Source organism: Lepisma saccharinum, chromosome 15, assembly GCF_977018435.1.
Source record: "Lepisma saccharinum chromosome 15, izLepSacc3.1, whole genome shotgun sequence".
Classification (NCBI taxonomy): domain Eukaryota; kingdom Metazoa; phylum Arthropoda; class Insecta; order Zygentoma; family Lepismatidae; genus Lepisma; species Lepisma saccharinum.
This window is the reverse complement of record NC_139243.1, coordinates 70,754,732-70,774,459: the sequence shown is the minus strand read 5'-3', so window position 1 is coordinate 70,774,459 and position 19,728 is coordinate 70,754,732. Positions and strand designations below refer to the sequence as shown.

General features: G+C 36.9%; 1 protein-coding gene across 1 annotated transcript in view; it reads left to right on the top strand.

Moving 5' to 3' along the window:
- Positions 1 to 19,728, top strand: part of LOC145999323 (uncharacterized) — a 134,470-nt gene that overhangs the window by 19,740 nt on the left and 95,002 nt on the right. Inside the window, exon 3 of the mRNA XM_083136265.1 lies at positions 140 to 732. Within this exon, the coding sequence (XP_082992391.1) occupies positions 140 to 732 (593 nt within the window). The remainder of the gene's footprint in view (positions 1 to 139; positions 733 to 19,728) is intronic.

Sequence of the window (19,728 nt, the reverse complement as noted above, 5' to 3'; positions counted from 1 at the left end):
AATGAAAGGCATAAAATGTGTAGAAGTTTGTGTGTGTGTGTTTTTTTTAATTATAAACTGTGACTTAAAGAAAATCTGATTAAATATTTTTAAATAAAAATCGTGATTTTAATGCACCCTCCTTGTGATTGTATTTCAGAAGTGGTGCTGGTCTCATGATAGTCAAGAAAATTTGGCTGCTCCAATGTCTGATACGGGTTTCTCTTCTGTGGAAGTGCGCATTGAGTCTGGAACAGAACGTGCTGATCCATTATTTTGTGAACAAACATCTCTGGAGAATGTGTGGCTTCCGGATGAGTCGTGTGTCAAGACTGAAACAGAATCATTCGAGGAGCCTCCTGATGTTGATATCTCTGTTGACATCAAACCATCTAACAAGTGCATAGAGGATGCTTCTGTTGACATCAAACCATCTAATCAGTGCATACAAGCTGCTTCTCTTGACATCAAACTATCTAGTGAGTACATGAAAGAAATGTCAGTTTGTAAAGTGGAAAGTGTGAGTGGTGATAGTTGGATACACTTTGAAGGCAAAACTCCGGAAGTTCGTAGTGGACAAAATGTTCCTAAAAGTGAAGGATTTTATCCATGTGATCACAGACAATTTGTTGAAAAAATGCCAGCTGAAGATGGTGACAATGGTGAATTAATTTTAAGTGAAGATAAGGACATGAAGTATAGTGTAGAGAATCCTGACCAAGTGGAAAGTGAAGTGGCAGAGCCTACAGAAAGGTAGGTGAAGGAAATTTTAGTACATGGATTGAAAATGAGCATGAGAGCACTAAGGTTCAAGATTGGACCTTATTACTTACGAGTTATGATTCACGTAAGTTCTGTATTGTGCCACCAGTGCTGCAGGGTTACATATAAGATTGTCCATGAGTGTCCACCCCACCATGTCAGATTAGGATGAAATTTGTTACATGATATTGTTAGATATATATATATATAAGAACCCATATTTTTTATTTTTATATTTGGAATAATCACTCTAGTTTGGAATTCATAGTCCATTGAAATTTCCTGCCATTTGATGCCCCCCCTTTTTTTGTGGGATCAAGCAATGTATACAGTGGCGTGTCCAGGATTTTTGAAAGGGGGGACTACATATACTTTTTTGGTTGTCAGCCTGCGATGGCCGCAGTGGCTCAGTCGGTAACGTGTCTGACTACCATGCTAAAGGTCCTGGGTTCGATCCCTGGCCGGTTCAAATCCGGGAACTTTTCTAAGGATGGAAGCGGCCCTGGTGATTACCCAGTGTCGAATAACATGGGTACCTGGGGGAAACCCTGGTGGGTAAAGGTGGTCAGGGGCGTGATGCTGATCACATCATCCCCACTCACGACCGGATCAAGAAAGTGTGGGGCGTTACCCCTTATACGCCTTTATGGCATGCTGCTTGCACCGGGGAGCACTTTACCTTTTTTTGCCTGCATTTTGTCATCTTTTCCTGCATCCTAGAGTTTGCATTTTGCCGTTTTTTTTTTTTTAGATAAAACCCAGAAAAAACTCAGGCAAAATTCGGTTTTTGGTTTTTTTCAGGTTATGTTTATAAATATATATATTTTAAAAATGAAATACATTTTTTCCTGATAGTAATATATTGAAAGATTCAATTTGTATTGTTTTAGTTCACTGAATCAAAAACTATTTAATATTTTCTGTTAACATAGTGAAGAATTGACAATGAAGGTCTCACACCTTGAAATGACTAAACTAAAAACATACATAACCCGTGCTGCAACAGGCCATTGAGCACCCAGGCCTACCTACAGACTGCCAGCCGCACTCCCTCCTGATCCTACTCTGAGGTGGGAGATCATCAAGCCAGTTACGGGGTGATGTGTGGTCAGCACGACAAACCCCTAGTCGTCGTCGTAGATTTTCATGACCAGGTTACGCTACTCATTTGTAGCTCCCCAATTTAATCATGATGGTGAGTGTTCACCAGTCTCATACACAGGCCAAAATCTCAGGAGAAAAGCTGTTACGTTTCCCCAAGGAGACTCAAACCTGCACGCGTCTGATAGCTGGAGTCCAAAGCATGACCGCACAACCACAGTGCGGGACAAATGATTAAATTATCTAAGATACTATATTCTGAAAAATTCTGCTCTTGCTGGATGGTGTAACAGTTAATATATCTATGATCAGTTCCCAGTGTTGTGCATTGCAATTCTATACTAATACTTGATAGCTGTGGTGGTTTAGTTGACCTTAATCGCAGAGTGGTTGGCACAGCATGCTGCAATGCCAGGGGTCCCTGGTTCGGACATGGATGTTTGTGTTTGTTCCAATGAGAATACAGAAGAAATAGAGAAAATTGATGTGTTTGAAAATTGAGAAAATAGAGAGAAAAAGGGGATACTACTGCTTAGGAGGATTACTTTTTTACAAATGTAAAGAAAGAAGTAGACAGGCTGTCTGACTGCCCATGCAGAAGACCCGGGTTTCAATCTTGGGGTGGGTGATCTAAGGTGAGAATTTTTCCAGTCTTGTCCCTGTATAATTAAAGCTTCTCTGGAACTCACCCACCCTTAAATCAATGGATCCCTGGGGGGGGGGGGGGGGAGGCAGCCGAAGTTTGGTTCTGATCACATTATCTTCAAAATGACTGAGATGAAGAATATATTGGGTTCTATCCCCATATCTCCTGAATGTGCCTTCATGGTGTGCTGCTATATGCATGGGGAACTTTACTTTTATACTAAAGTGCAAGCTATCTTGACAGTGACGTCAGCTGGGACCGCACTACAGGTTGATGCGAAACCATTGTATCACTCCGCGCAAAGCATGAAAGATTCTCTTCATCACAGTTGTGTTTCAGAGTCCGCAGAGAAAGCACACAGGAGGAACGGAACTTGTTTCTTCAAGGGTTGGGTCGGGTGGGAGGTGGGGGGTAGCAAGGACTGCTGGACTTCTGACACCCTTTCAATGTTGCCAAACTTACATGGACGAAAGGTCAATTGAGTTCGAGTGCGTCTGTTGTGTATGTTGTTTGTACCGAAATGAAGGGCAAAACCGTACATAGTGAGAGCCGACAGGTGATTTCGAATGTTGTTAAATTTTTTGACAAGAAGCGAGAGAAGGATGTTACACGTATCTGGTCAATCAAGCTACACAGCATGCGGCGGCTGCAGTTCAAGTGTCGGACACTTTCATTAAGAAGAACAGGTCTGCCAAAAAGCGTAGAATTGTTGTAGACAACTTTGACAAGTGTTTGATTAGAAGAACTATTGGTAATTTTTATAAGGTTGAACATGAAGTGCCAACAGTAAAAAAAGTGCTTTCGAAATTAAAGAAAGGAATTAATTTTCTGGGTAGTCTTTCTTTTCAAAATGTAAGCTGTGTGTATATTTGATGGGTTATTTATTTACATAAATATTGTTTATGCGAACCTTACCGCCCCAAATTTATCTTAAGTTAGCACCTCTGGCCTGGTCCCCCCAATTGCCGCCACTGTCTCTAAGGATATAATTATAATTAATAATTAAATTAAAGATAAAATCTGTTTCTTTTATTGTAATATTTACTATCGCATAGTAAGAATCACAACCATGACAATAGATTTTATTGTTATTAATTATTTAAATCGGGAATCGTCACGAACGCTAACCATACTTCTTCAACCACTGACCACGCCATCCTGAACGTCGCATTTTGCGGCAGGTCCGCCAGAATTTCGTCTGTCAGAGAACAGCTGTGAGGCATCATGGCAACAGTGTGCCATTTGAGAGCAGAGGAAAAGAAGAATTTCCCCCATATTCTCGTCTGCTGCCATTCACCACGACAGAAACAAGTGGGGGTGGATTTTAGTTCGCATATTTTCCGGTGGTTTTCTCTTCTTTGCTGAGCAGTGTATATATAATTTTAACTTTGACTTGTAACAAAATAATGGTGGCAAATACTCTACATTTCAACAAGTTTTTAAGTATCTAATATTTTTAACACATTTATGTGCTCTGTATACGCTGTAACATGTTTTCATTAAGGAACTATATTTTTGTGCTCAAGCCTCCCGAACTTTCCGTTCAAAAGCACGTTGCCATCTCGTATTCATTATCCGATTCCGTTCATTTTCTTGTATTTATACATCGTGCTCGTTTTAATTGCTCTTTATTTTACATGATTCCATTCTAAAAGAAACCTCGCATTGCGACATGTTGGACTTCCTTCTCTTCCATTTCAAACTATTGAAATTCTTTCCCTTGTTTGTCTTTTTTCTTAGTGCAGACAGTGAAAGTATCAACGATGGAAGTTTGCAATGCTGTTACTACGTCACTGTCAAGATAGGTTGCACCAGAGTATAGCAACATACAGTAGCTGCAAACACACTTTTAATTCTGCTTCATACAGTTTGTTCACAGTTTGTGTTTTCCCATTATTTTTGTGGATGTTTCAAGTTTAAATATCTCCTCGGTATATTAACCATGTCAATATTATAAGGCTGACATATTTAATTGTCTTGACTGATTTCATCCAAATGGAATACTGTATCAATCCTCCAAAATATCTGTTTGCTTTGAAACTAACAGTTCCTATTAGTGGCCCTTATTTGGATCCCAACATACATATGCACTATATTGTTAAAAAAATATTTGTCAAGCCATAGCTTAAGAGGTGCCCTAAAATATTTAGGTATCTTTTCTTAATGTCCAAAAATGTAGTTTAGGCAGATATTTGAAAGTGGCATCAGAAGCTACCTCAGAATATGAAAAATCATTACCACTTTGATCGGGTGAATACACCTATAACTTATTTATTTCATACATTTTACATTGCTACTTATGTATTCTGCATCGCGGAACATTCTTTAAGGTGTTGTTATGAATTTCTCAAGGAAGTAATGTCCATTTTTCACATTACGAGTACTTATTGTTGTTCGTTTTTTTTTTTGCTTCCCTAACATACAATATGGCACGAGAGTAATGGTTCATTGCACGTCGTGCTTGTGTTTTGTCGATGGTATGCAGTGTTTCCAAGGTTCTTAACTGAAAAATACCTACTTTCATGTTACTAATTTCGTATTTTTTCCCCGGGTTTGAAATTGTGGTTCGTGATCGCATTGCGCCACAAACCATTTAATGATACCCCCACAAACCATTCTCGCTTAGCCCCAAAAATCATGTACGATCGAATAACCATCCACGGGTAGCCCCAAAAACCATTCACAGTAGCCCCAGACACCATTATGGTAAGGTAGGTTAGGTTGCTTAGATTAGGCAAACATAGTTTAAAAAACTGTGGTTGGAAACACTTACAGGGTGTTACATCATCAAACGCATGGGACATCCGACACATACAGGAAGGAAATTAAAGCAACGTCAATTGCATGTCGGAGATATATTTTCCTAGAAATAAATCATGAATTCGAGCTAAAAAGGATAGAAAACACATTCATGAACTTCCACAACCCTGCAGAAAGTGTACTTCTTTTCAGTGGCATTCCACAACCAACTCGTTCGCACGTATTACGTAAATGCTTGATCTCGAAGCCATACAAACTAACAACGGTTGCTACCTCTATTTGGTGCAAGGTACATAAATCTTAATCGTAAACCTCAGCTAGAATATCATCAGAGTAGGGTTCTTTGTAGACAAAGATGCCTTCCAATGGAGACGTCTAAACTAATATATTATTCAAACACAAGATACAGGGAATAAGAATATTTACATGATGAGCTACTTCTCTCTATAATTCTCATTTACAGTCAATTTTTATCTTTATATGTCTTATATGTATATGTATTACATGAATGCCAGTCTCACGTGATGCACCTTGATGATTTTGTAGGACTCTGGTCAAAGCGTTCTCTGAGTTGTTCCACAGCAGCTTCAAGTACTTGTGGCCATCCAGGTGATTTTCCATGTCGTACAGAACAACCAGTCTCAATGAAGGTTTGGTGCCAAGAGTAAATTGTAGGCCTGCTAGGAGGTGCCTTACGATACTCTGTACGAAACTTACATTGCACTGCAGTTGCTGATTGCATCTCGTGAAACCAAAACACACAGTGAGCACATTCCACACCTTTAAAAGTAGCCATTTTGAGTATTGTACTGACAGGGTTACTAATGGGTGAGTTCGATACTAATTAAAATGAAAATGAATAATAAATAATTAGGTGCTTAAACAACAATAGATCAATCAAACGACAACATTGTTCCAAGGAAGCCAGCTCGAACTCGAACACAAGCATCTGATTTAACCAAAACAAGCACATTATTATGCAACACAGAAATACTTCTTTCGCAAAGCAACTTATGAGTTAGTTTGAACTTTTGTGTGTGTTGAGCACAAAAATACTCACTGATGTAATTTGACAGTTTTGCGTAGTAGAATGCAGCAATGCTAAAATTCTCACTGTCACTTTCACTTTGCACATACCTTCTTGATAACGTACTCCCTTTTGTGATCCAGAGAAGTGATTGGAGTATTGGATCCTCCCTTCTTCTACAACACTGGAACCCAGGTCATTTTATGTAAAGGTTTTGGGTTCAAAGTGTGATATGTCATAGGTATTACTTCATCGATTTTATCCAATCATCATTCGCCTCATGAATGCAATTGGCCAATGGTGCCAAGAAGTATGTAACAAAAAATACAAATATTTATTTAATACTCTCAACTTTTGTAGAATTAGCCATTGTTCATGGACCAGCATGCGTTCGGTCACTGATACAAATCAATATTTTATTAATCTGAAATAAATTTTAACATGTTCCAGGAATATCCTGAATGACACATTCACCTTTTTAATAAATGAATGTAACCAGACTCTGTTTTGACATTTACTTTTCCAGAGTACAGTCATGGATGCTTCTGGGTAGTAACAATTTCATTGACTTACCATGGGATCATTACATGCCAGATGTGTGTGTGACTTTAGATGAAATAACCACATGGCTTGTGCTAAATGTTTAGTAATAAACCAATATGGGTCAATCCATAACAAATGGTCCAACATGTAATGGGTTTCCTGGTCGATATAACTTTGATCATAGATCGGGCCCTAAACAATCCCGATGAAGACATATAACCAGAATAACCCAGTTACAAAATTTGCTTTGCCTTAGGGTTGTGCAAATGATCAAACAATAATTTTTATTAATCAATAGCAAATGTAGAAAATCTTATAAAGACTTGCCTTTAATAATCTAATGACTGTAACTACATGAAAATGTTCCTCATTTTATTTTAATTGTTTTTGAATCAGTTTTTCACACTGATTTCAAATCTGTAATTACTTTGTTTCTAATGTGGACCAATTCAAAGTTATTACGATTTTCTTATATTTTGTATCATTTCATACTAAATCGATAGGCATGGCCTGATTCCTTCTCAGTGACGTGCAGTGATGTTGACACTTGGGGTAGCAACCGGTGGCATGCCCAAGGGAGGTTGGTGTGGGTCATAATCCCCCTCCCCCCTTTGGGGCTCAGTATTCCTAAAAATAGAACGTCAAAGAAAGGAAAAGCTTGCAAAATGAGAAAGAACTACTGAAAATAATTGATTGATTGAATTGCTTTATATTACTTCGCATTTTGTGCCACTTTTGGCTAATTTGCAATGATGAGGATGGGTGATGATATGATGAAACTGATGAATGAACACTCAACAAACATCCATACCCAGACCAGGATTCGAATCCGGGACCCCTGGCATCATAGCGCGATGTGCTAACCATTCTGCCACACGGACCAGCTTCTGAAAAGAAGTACACATTAATCCCACCCCCTTTCGAAAATCCAAAACATGTTGATTTGACTACTAAGCCAGAGATCCCAGGGTCGAACCCCGATCAAGGCATGGGTGTTATTTGTGTTTGTCCCTTCTTCAATTTTGTCGTATCATCTTCACGATTACCCAAAAGTGGAGGAAAGTGAAGTAAAACAAACTAAATTAAACAATAAATCAATGATTGATTTGATTTATGCTACTTAGCGTCGCCGACACATTTGGTTAATCGTGATACAATACAATTAGGGAAGAGACAAACACAAATAACACCCATGCTGAGGTCAGGGTACGAACCCGGAACTCCTGGTGTCATTGCATGCAGTGATAACCACTCCGCGTGTTTGGTTGATTTAGTGTTTTAGTCCACTTTATGTACATAATAGCTAATCGGTACTGGACCTACAGTTTAAAATGGGATCTGAACCACTATGTGCCTCCACCAGGTAACAATCCGGGGCGACTTGCACTCTCCCACGGAGGTCGGCCGACAACAAAGATGAGTGGAAATCGCTAACCATTCGGATATGTGGGTATCGCTAAAGTAAACTGCATTTTCCTCAGTGGCAATTTTCAGTTGCATTTTTTGAAACACCATCCTCGTATATGATTAACTTTTATTCAAAAAAATTGCATTGCTTGATTTCCCTAATTTCTCCATCTCACTATCTTGTTACTGAAGGATCCAGGCTCGAGCCCTGGCTTGTGCATGAGTGTTCCTTTGTAACCATTCTTCATCAGTTTAATTTAATCAACGTTCATCGTCATGGCAGAAATTAGGTAAAGTGATGGAAAAGCAATGTTAAAGTAAACAGTAAAGTGGACCCCTGTGCTTTGCACCATGCCATGAAGACGTATATGGGGTGTGGGATTAGTGCCCCACACTTTCTTGATGGGGTGATGTGATTAGCACCACTCCCCTGACTGCCTTTACCCCACCCCCCAGAGTTTCCTCCAGGTACTTACTTTATACGATGCTGTTCGGCACTCTAGAGCCTCTTACACAAGTTGAGAAAATCCCGGTTTCCCCTGCCGGGATTGAACCTGGGTCTCTCGCATGGTAGTCAGATGCCCTAATGACTGAGTTACTGTGGCAACTAAAGAAAGGGGGAAAATACAAATTATTTCCTCGCAGTACATCTGCAGGGCCCTGTGAAATCAGGAATCCAGAGTTCTCTGTTTATGATTGTCACTCATGACTTCCATAAGCTCATTAGCTACGTACCGCGATTAAATCTATACAGCTAGAAAAAGCGATGGGAGGTGGCAGAAATTCAATATGTTAGAGGAGATTAACAGGTAAGAAAACACACTTTTTTCTAATTTCTTCAATGATATTAATTTGGCTTTTTGAGTCATGGGATACATTTTTCATTCCAAATTATTCACTGCAGAGTACAACACACAGGAACAAGAATGCATGCTCATCTCGGGTTTCGAATCCCGGCCTGAATTGTTCTTTGTGAGGTCCCTTCATCAATTTTATTATATCATCACTCATCCTCATTTCCACAATAACCAAATGTGGCAGAAAAGTGAAGTAAAATAAACCAAACCAACAACAACAATTAGAACGCACATTTTCTTGCCCAAATTAATAAATCTGTATTTATGACTGTTTAGCTTATCCATTTTTTTATTGGAGGTCAAAATATTTGTATTTTTTTAGAAAGAAACTACTAAAATGAGAGCAAGAAAGAGAGCATAAGCAAATATTTATTTAATCATTATATATTCCATATCGAAAAAAAAAAAAAAAAAAAAACTAACATTTTTGTCTGCGCCTAATACAAGTATGTTCCCATTCATATACAAATGAAACTACATCCCATACATTCATATTGTACAATGTGTAAAAGGTTATATAAATACAGAGAACATAAGTACTGAAGAAAATTTTCCCCTGAGTTTTTTTAGGGGATTTACAAAGAAATCGAAGGGAAATCATTCCCTTATCTGTCCTATAGGAGATAGACTGCAAAAGCTGAAAGCACGGGCTTTCAACCATTGGAGTGGGGTGCGAGGGTACGAGGGAGGTACAGGGAGAAATCTTCCCTTTCCCTTCGGGCGGTTGTCTTTACTTGGAATTGGTAAGGTGGAGAAAGAGCCAGCTGATTACATCGAGGGACAAGAAGCACGTGGACAAAAAATGTTACATTTGAACTGTGGCTACAAGACAATAAATATTATGATTTGAAAATAATTAGAGATGTGAAATTGATTGATCTATCTCTGCTAGACTAGCTACTCCTCAGTGCACGTCACTGTTCCTACTGTTATGTTTGTGGATATTAAATCGCTCCCAAGCAGAAGCAGCACTACACAACACCTGGCAACAAGTATTACACAGCGATAATGCTTACTTTGGAGTGCTGATGGGTGACCAGGACATCTGTGGTTCCTGTAAATCAACTTTGTTAGGATGGCTACGAGGATGTCGGAAAAGCATGCCTTTTGCAGTTCCCAGAATTTGTAGACAATTGCTACTTTTGCATGGTCAATTTGTCATTGTTGAAGTATCGAAAACATCGAAGTAGAATCCAGTATCCAGATATCCCATCGTCAATTGCACCTGTCCCATATGGGCCAGTTTTGCCTATTCAGGAACCACCTGCCTCTTACACAGAAGACTCTGCATCACCAATGTGGCATGTACCTGTGTCCGACAGTGACTGTGAGAGTGATTATGATGATTCCATCAAGAAACCTCATTTTCCAACTCAGGAGGAACTCGATGACCTGATTCGTGATCTGGAATTACCAAAATTGAAAGCAGAGCTCCTTGCATCCCGTCTGCAAGAGTGGAATTTATTGGATAGCAGCTGCAAGATCTCAAAATATAGGACACCGCACTAGACATTCGCACCATACTACATTAGCAATGGGAATCTTTGTTACTGCAGGGACATCAGTGGCCTGTTTGATGAAATTGGAATAGTGCACAATTCCGCTGAGTGGCATCTTTTCATAGCTGAACTAGCAGTTTCAAGGCCGTGTTGCTGCACAATAACAACAAATATCCCTCTCTTCCTGTTGGCCACTCTGTTATATTAAAGGAGAACTATGTTAAACAGCTGCTAGACCAAGTACGATAGCTACGAGTGGGATATGTATGGTGATTTCAAGATGCTGGGGTTTTTACTAGGACTCCAAGGAGGATTCACAAAGTATCCATGCTTCCTCTGTTCGTGGGACAGTTGCGCAACTGGGCAACACTATATCCAAACACAGTGGCCTTTGCGGAATGAACTTCTTCCAGGACAACAAAATGTCCTACATGAACCTCTTGTTGACAGGAAGAAGATCTTACTGCCTCCTCTTCACATTAAATTGAAAATAGCTGAACAGTTTGTGAAAGCCTTGGATGAACAATCAAGTGCTTTGCAACATATGGGCTCCATGTTTCCACGTTTATCTGAAGCAAAGGTATTTGGTCGGGTATTCACTGGACCTCAGATCAGACAGATGCTGCAATCCACAGAGTTGGAAAACAAAATGACAACTGTAGAAAAAGTGCCTTCGTGGCATTTTGTAATGTTGTGCATAACTTCCTAGGTTACAACAAGAGCCCACGTTACAGTGAACTGATCCAGAATTTACTGGATACGTTTCATACCTTAGGTTGCAGAATGTCAATAAAGTTGCATTACCTGCACTCGCATTTGGATTTTTTTAGACCAGATTTGGGCGATGTGACTCAAGAACATGGAGAACAATTCCATCAAGATATGCAGAACATGGAATCGCAGTATCAAGGCAGATGGGACTATATGTGGGGCTTGGTGAGGGATAGTCCCCAGAAACACAAAAGAAAAATACTATCACATCTGCATTTCTAACATACTAAGATACTTGAATGCCAATTCAGTGTTGTGGTAACTAATCATATATTATATTCTGTCAGACAATATCCAAATTATATGGATCGATCATTGTTATTACATTATTGGACAATTTTCTTTGTGATACTATATATGCTAGTATATATGCAAATTACTCAAACATATTTGGTTAATTTTACAGATAACTATCCATGCCATATTACGGAAATTGGCATTTTTTAAATCAGTGGTTGTGAATTATATAGGGAACATAAAAAAAAAAACTTGGGAGAAACAACAAGTTGCTGAAATTTTGTTGCCCAGTTGCAATTAATTTTAACATTGCACTATTCGTGCATTTTTGGTTAATACCCAATAATTATGTATATATGTTCTGGCATGCAAATACAATAGTCCATGACCCCCCCCCCACTTCCAGGACAAATTACAAATTTATCTTCAGGTTTATGCTTTTAGACGTGTGCTTGTAGCTAAGTCATGTTGCTTCCAGTAGTTGTAACGACAGTGTGGTTTGATACTTCTTAACCATGTTTACCACAGTAAATTTCTCCTGATAGATCAATTTTAAATAATGCACATTAAACAATATAAATGAAATTTAATCATCCTAATTATTGAATGCTTATTGGTGCATCATGTTTTCAGGGAGGTAAAATTCTAATTAGGAACGCTAAAAATTTCCCGCACCCGTACAAAATCCACAGAAATGGCTCCCCTGCGAAGAATCTGTAGCTTGCATAATGAATGGTTAGAGAGGGGCATACACTTGGACATATTTGCTAAATTCTCTGAATATAAATGCTATTTAATGGACAACATTCTTACTTAATTTTTTTTATTTTTTATTATTATTATATTATTTTTTATTATTATTATTACTATTATTATTATTTTACCTTCTTTATGTCTATATATATATACCCATACATATATATATGAAATTGTGTAAGGTTTGATTCATTTTTTATCCACGGTAATGTATAAGGACGATATGTATAACCTCTATATGTATTTTTTTATATCTGAAATGTGTATAAATATTATTTTTATGTGTATAAATCCTATGTAAGACATTTACTGTGCACTGTAAGAGGGCAGATGCCTGTTGTGCGCAGGATAATAAATAAATAAATAAATAAAATGGTGGAAATTCGTTAATATGTCAAATTCATAAATTAATTTGTTTAATATGGAATAAAGAAGAAATCCCTCAACAGAGGAAAGAATCCATAATTGTTCCTGTGTTTAAAAAAGGTGATAAAATGAACTGCAATAATCACCGTGGAATTTCTCTACTCTCAACAACATATAAAATATTATCTAACATTCTTTTAACAAGAATGCTAATGAAATTATAGGTGATTATCAATGTGGAGTTAAACGTAGATCAACAACAGATCAAGTTTTTCACATTAGACAGACACTTGAAAGAAAGTGGGAATATAATCAAAATGTCCTTCAGCTATTCATTGATTTGAAAAAAGCATATAATTCGGTCAAAAGAGATAAATTATATAATATATTAGTAGAGTTTGGAATACCTAAGAAGCTTGTTAGAATGATAAAAGTATGCACCAGTGAAACAGAAAGTAAAATTCGTGTGGGTATTAATGTGTCTGGCAAATTTACAATTCATGATGGGTTAATACAAGGAGATGCATTATCTCCATTGCTCTTTCATTTTGCCTTAGAATATGCTGTTAGGAAGGTAAAAGAAACTAACTAAGGACTAAAATTAAATGGTGTGAGTCAGTTGTTAGCATATGCAGATGATGTAGACTTACTGGGGAATGATATAAATACAATTAAGAATAATGCTAAAATATTTATCAAAACTGCTAAAGAGAGAGGTTTGGAAGTTAACAAACAGAAAACTAAATATATGCTTACAGGCTAAAACCAAGTGTTAGGTAATAATCAAAATCTAATTATTAATAACAACTCATTTGAACCAGTTTCCAAGTTCAAATACTTAGGAGTTATATTAACAAGTGAAAATTATATTAAAGAGGAAATAAAAAGTAGGCTTAATTCAGGAAGTGCATGTTACTTCTCCCTCCATAAACTTTTGTCTTCTCATTTAATATCTAAGAAACTAAAAGTTAAAATATACAAAACAGTAATTTTGCCTGTAGTATTATATGGGTTCGAAACTTGGTCCCTTACATTGAAAGAGGAACATAAATTGAGAGTATTTGAAAATAAGATCCCTAGGAAAATATTTGGACCTAAAAGGGATGAGGAGACAGGTGAGTGGAGAAGGTTACATAATTTAGAAGTACATAATTTGTTTTCATGTCCAGATATTATTAGAATAATTAAATCAAGAAGACTTAGGTGGGCATGCCATGTGGCACGAATGGGAGAGGAAAGAGGAGTTTACAGGATTCTTGTTGGGAAACCTGATGGTAAGAGACCTGTAGGAAGGCCAAGACGAAGATGGAGGGACAACGTTGAGATGGACCTAAAGCAAATCTGTAGGGATGGAAAAGAGTATGTTGATGTTGCTCAAGATAGGGACAGATGGAAGGCCTGTGTTGCTGCAACCATGAACCTTCGGGTTTAAGAAGGCTAGAGATTTAGTTAGTTAGGGAACGCTTCTTTTCGTAGTTGCAAGAATTTTCATGTGGAACATGAACGTCTACAAATTGTTTAATTTTTGCCACATGTATCTAAATTGTGTCGTGCCAAGGTTACATATTTTCAGGGTATCAAAGAACTTCAACAATTCTCGATTCTTATTGATAACCACTGACTTATTTAGTTATGTCCAGTTTCACTTCAAAACAAAGAACTTCACTGTGATTATGTGGAAGGCGAACCCATCCATTAATTTTGTCAGTTTTCACACTTTTGCATCAGTAAATGCAAGACCATCAGTTCGATTCAATTTTTGCACTACTCTTGACACACTTATTAAATAACACTATACATTCATTGGGTGTGTATCTTGATATTCACGTATACTTGCAAGTCGTGAATTAGGTTATCATAACTTCAAGCAATTGATGCATGCTGCTGTACCATTCCAAACAATGCATCCTTTTATTTGAAAATATTACAAGGATGAGAAAACTTGCATCATAAAATTGTGAAAAAAGGTAATTTGCTGTGAGCTGTGAGATCTGACCACCCTCTGCTGTTTGATGCACCTATGCTACCATACACATACTGTATGTGCTACTAAGTATGTAAGTAGTGCCATTTAATAAGTGATATCAATCCATACATACATATCCTGAAGCTTCACCAAGCATCCTCCAGCTAGGAATTTTCACTTCATTCACTTGCTAGTGCAGTGACAATGTACACCCTGTTGATATGCAGTAAGGCCAGCCTAAAGTGAACTACTGCAAACGTGTGAATAATATTTGACTGGCCTTAATAGATTTGGCAAAAGCTAAATAAAATATTACTGAACCAGTAACATATTTACATTTTTCAATGCATGTCCTTAATGACAGTCTATTCCACTATCATTTCTTCTCGGTGATCTGTAAATCTCTGACAATTTGTTTTCAGATATCTGAACAAGAACTACATGGAAGGACAGAGCCAAGATGTTTCAAGGTCAGTTATACTAGTACCTTCAGGAAAATTAAGTGAACAAGAACAACCAAAAGACAATACAGAATGTGTCAATAAAGATGGTAACTTTGAACCTGAACCGTCACCAAAATACTCTAAAACCAAGGCAGATATTGAAGATACCAAGCACTGTAACAGGAAAAAACAACATATCTCTTCAATGTTCAACGAAGTTTTCTCCAAGGAAGGAAATTTATTTGCTCATTCAAATGTCCTTGCAAAGGAGATGTTTTTTATTCACTCAGTTTGCAAGAGAAAATTTATTCCTGAAGATAAACTTTGCACACAAAGAAGGTTTCACACCAATGATAAACCTTTTAATTGCTCAATTTGCAACAAAGATTTTACTCAGAAATCAAACCTTAATATTCATATGAGGATTCACACCAAAGATAAACGTTTTAAGTGTTCAATTTGTGACAAAGCTTTTTCCCAGAAAGCAGTTCTTCGAGTGCATGTGAGGATTCACACTAAGGAGAAACCTTTTAAGTGTTCAATTTGTGACAAAGATTTTTCCCAGAAAGCAGCTCTTCGAGTGCATGTGAGGATTCACACTAAGGAGAAACCTTTTAAGTGTTCAATTTGTAACAAAGATTTTGCCCATGAAGCAGCTCTTCGAGTGCATGTGAGGATTCACACTAAGGAGAAACCTTTTAAGTGTTCAATTTGTGACAAAGATTTTTCCCAGAAAGCAACTCTTCGAGTGCATGTGAGGATTCACACTAAGCAGAAACCTTTTAAATGTTCAATTTGCAGCAAAGATTTTTCCCAAAAACATCGCCTTACTACACACATGACAGTACACACAAAAGAGAAACGTTTTCATTGTTCTATTTGTAGCAAAGAGTTTTCCTATAATGATTCGCTTAATAAACATATGAGGGCACACACAAATGAAAAACCTTTTAAGTGTACAATTTGCAACAAAGAATTTGCCCAAAAAATCACCTTAATACACACATAACAGTACACACAAAGGAGAAACGTTTTAATTGTATTATTTGCAGTAAAGATTTTTCCTACAAATCCTCGCTTAATATACATATGAGGGCACACACAAATTAAAAACCTTTTAACTGCAACTTGCAACAAAGGTTTTGCCCAAGATCATCACCTTAATATACACATGAGAATACACACAAAGAGAAACCCCTTAATTGTTTAAAATGTGACAAGTATTTTACCCATAAATATATATACATACTAAATATGTGAAGAGGGTGCATAGCAAATATAACTTAAAAAACATTTGCACACAGGGAATGGTGTTTCTGAGTAAAAATCTCTGGAAATTCTTGTCAATCTGCATATATCATTTTGGATGGGATCCCGAGCTCTGTATTATACAAATCATTACTTCATGTCTACAACTATGGTGCAACCATTTTATTAATTGAGATATCAACCATCAATTCCAATGGTACTGTGCAAACCTGTTTTTGATAGCCCTACTGAAAATTCTGTTTACTGTTTTCAGTAGATCAATGGGTGTTTTGAAACATCCACTGTTTTATGTAGATGAACTGTAATGCTACTGTCTTCTGTTTTCAGTAGCCCAACTGTGTGTACTGTTTTCAGTAGTTGAACTGTAATGCTAATGTTTTCTACTGTTTTTAGTAGTCCACCTGTGTCTACTGTTTTCAGTAGGTGAACTGTACTACTAATAGTACGGCTTGAAGCTTCCCTGATGACGAGTGATGAATAGATTCTGTCGGGCTATCTCACTTGAACCCTGAAGATGAGAGTGAGAGTGTTAGATGACCTGTAATGCTACTGTCTTTTGTTTTCAGTAGCCCAACTGTGTGTACCGTTTTCAGTAGCTGAACTGTGATGCTAATGTTTTCTACTGTTTTTAGTAGTCCACCTGTGTCTACTGTTTTTAGTAGGTGAACTGTACTACTAATAGTACGGCTTGAAGCTTCCCTGATGACGAGTGATGAATAGATTCTCTCGGGCTATCTCACTTGAACCCTGAAGATGAGAGTGAGAGTGTTAGATGAACTGTAATGCTACTGTCTTCTGTTTTCAGTAGCCCAACTGTGTGTACCGTTTTCAGTAGCTGAACTGTAATGCTAATGTTTTCTACTGTTTTTAGTAGTCCAAGTGTGTCTACTGTTTTCAGTAGGTGAACTGTACTACTAATAGTACGGCTTGAAGCTTCCCTGATGACGAGTGATGAATAGGTTCTCTCGGGCTATCTCACTTGAACCCTGAAGATGAGAGTGACAGTGTTAGCTCTCAAAAGCTTGCAATATTTTCCACAACTTTCCTGGTCGATATATCCCGAGAGAATCTATTCGTTACCACTAACGTTTTCTACTGTTTTTGGTAGTCCAACTGTTTCTCCTATCTTAAGTGTCTGATCTAGACTATGTTTTCAATAGCATAATTTTACAAACAACATATTTTATTGTGTTCAGCATATTTATGTATGAAAACAGTACTATTATCAGTAATGAAAAATTTCTTATCATTACAACTGAAAATGCAATGGAAAATTCATATAAACAACTAAAATAAATATATGGTATATCATGTGGAACTTGCTACTTAGGAATGCACCCATGCAACAAAAAATCAAGTGTAGAGAACATGCTTTTAAGTGTGTAATTTCATTGTGGTTAACTTACTTGCAGAAAATTGAAAAAACATACTGTTTTATACATAAATTGACCTATTGTTTTTCATATATTCACACAAAAACAGCAGAAAATTATTTTAAACAATACCTGATCCTCAATGCTTGAAGAACCAAAACAAGCAAGCACTGCTGACTATGTTGATTAAAAGATGCAATACTAAACATGGAAATTCCATTCTGAAAAGAAAATCAACTGATATGGTAATGTATTAAAACTACTAGCTGCTTTAAGGCTGAGCTATTTCTTAAGAAAGAGTTGTAGTAACTTATTCATTAAGATATATCTGACTCAGTAGTATTCATTAGAAAAACAGTAGAAATTCAGTTCATGTACTGCTTTTTCCAATGCACTTCAAAATCTCATAATTACTGAATGTATGTAATGAATTTGCCTATTCTTGGAATCAATAAATGATCTTATAATATATTGTAGCAAGTATTATGCATAATTATTCACATTGTTTTTTCATTACACTAGTCCTACTGTAGAGTACAGTAGCTGTACAGTAGATCTGCAATACGATTTCAGTACATTTCACAGTACACAGTAGAAGACATTTGAAAACAATAGAATTTGTTTACTGAAAACAGTAGAAATTTCGAGCAGGGTGTTGTAATAAAATTACCATTCATAAGAAGATGTGGGCTTTTAAAATAGCAAGCCACTGTTTAAGAATTTTTTTTAGCCAAAGTACCAAGCAAAGAAAGAAGCTTCATCACCAGTAGCAGTGACTCAGGGTGGCTACTCACCGGGAATTATGCATGAATTATTGGCTCCTTGAATTATATGTGAAATATGCAGGAATTTTGCTCCTTAGAAGTGAAAAATTGCAGCTTTTATTAATCCAGATCCTAAATTTATCTATACATATTCATAAATGTTCTGAGGCACGTTTTTCACAGTTTAGATTTATGTTTGTCAAGGATGTAAAAGGAAGCTTCATTGGAAAATATAATAAAACAGAATTCTTCTCTGAACTGGTGGTAGGACAAATGTATTTATTTATTTATTTATTTATTTGTTTATTTATTTATTTACATTAATGAACTGAACAGGCTGGCGCCCAGTTAGAGAGTTCGAGGTACAGGTTTTCATACATGCTTCAGTGACCGTTATTTGATAATGTTTCATTACACAGTTTTTAAATTGTATGTATGGCATAGAGAACAAATCAATATTTTTGTTATGCTTTTCTAAGGCATTGTAGAGAACACTCATTCTCCAGATAGGGGATTTCTTGACAATGTTTGTTCGTGCTCTATTCACAAAAAAGGTTTGATGATTGGTTCGCTTCTTATTGTTAGGAACGCGTAATTTAAATTGTGAGATCCAAAGAGGAGAGTGAAGTTTTCCATTATATAGTTTCCAGAGCAGCAGCAGGTCGCGGACTGTCCTTCGATTGTCAAGCCTGTGCATTCGGAGCTCCTCTATTAGATTACTGTACAAATCAATTCTGGGATAAGTACCTTTAAGTTTATACTTCATATAACGTAACACTTTTGATTGTACTCGCTCTATTTTTGTAGTCTGTACTATACTGTCAGTGTTTCATACAACAGACCCGAATTCAAGTTTTGAACGTACTAATGAGTAATATAATACCTTAAGTGTTTGGGTGTCTCGAAAGTCTGCTCATTCTAGTAATGAACCCGATAAGTTTGTAAGCATCGCTTATTACTTTGTTAATATGGTTAGTGAAAGTTAGCTTAGAGTCAAAATATATTCCTAAGTCCTTTGCTGTTTCAGAATTTTTTAGATTGGTATTATTAAGTTTATATTGAAAATTTAAGATCGTTCTTTGTTTAGAATATGTAACGGAATAGCATTTTGCTGCATTCAGAGAAAGACCGTTGCACAAGCACCACGCACTCAACCTATTTATGTCTTGTTGTAGACAAACACAGTCTTCAATATTTTTTAT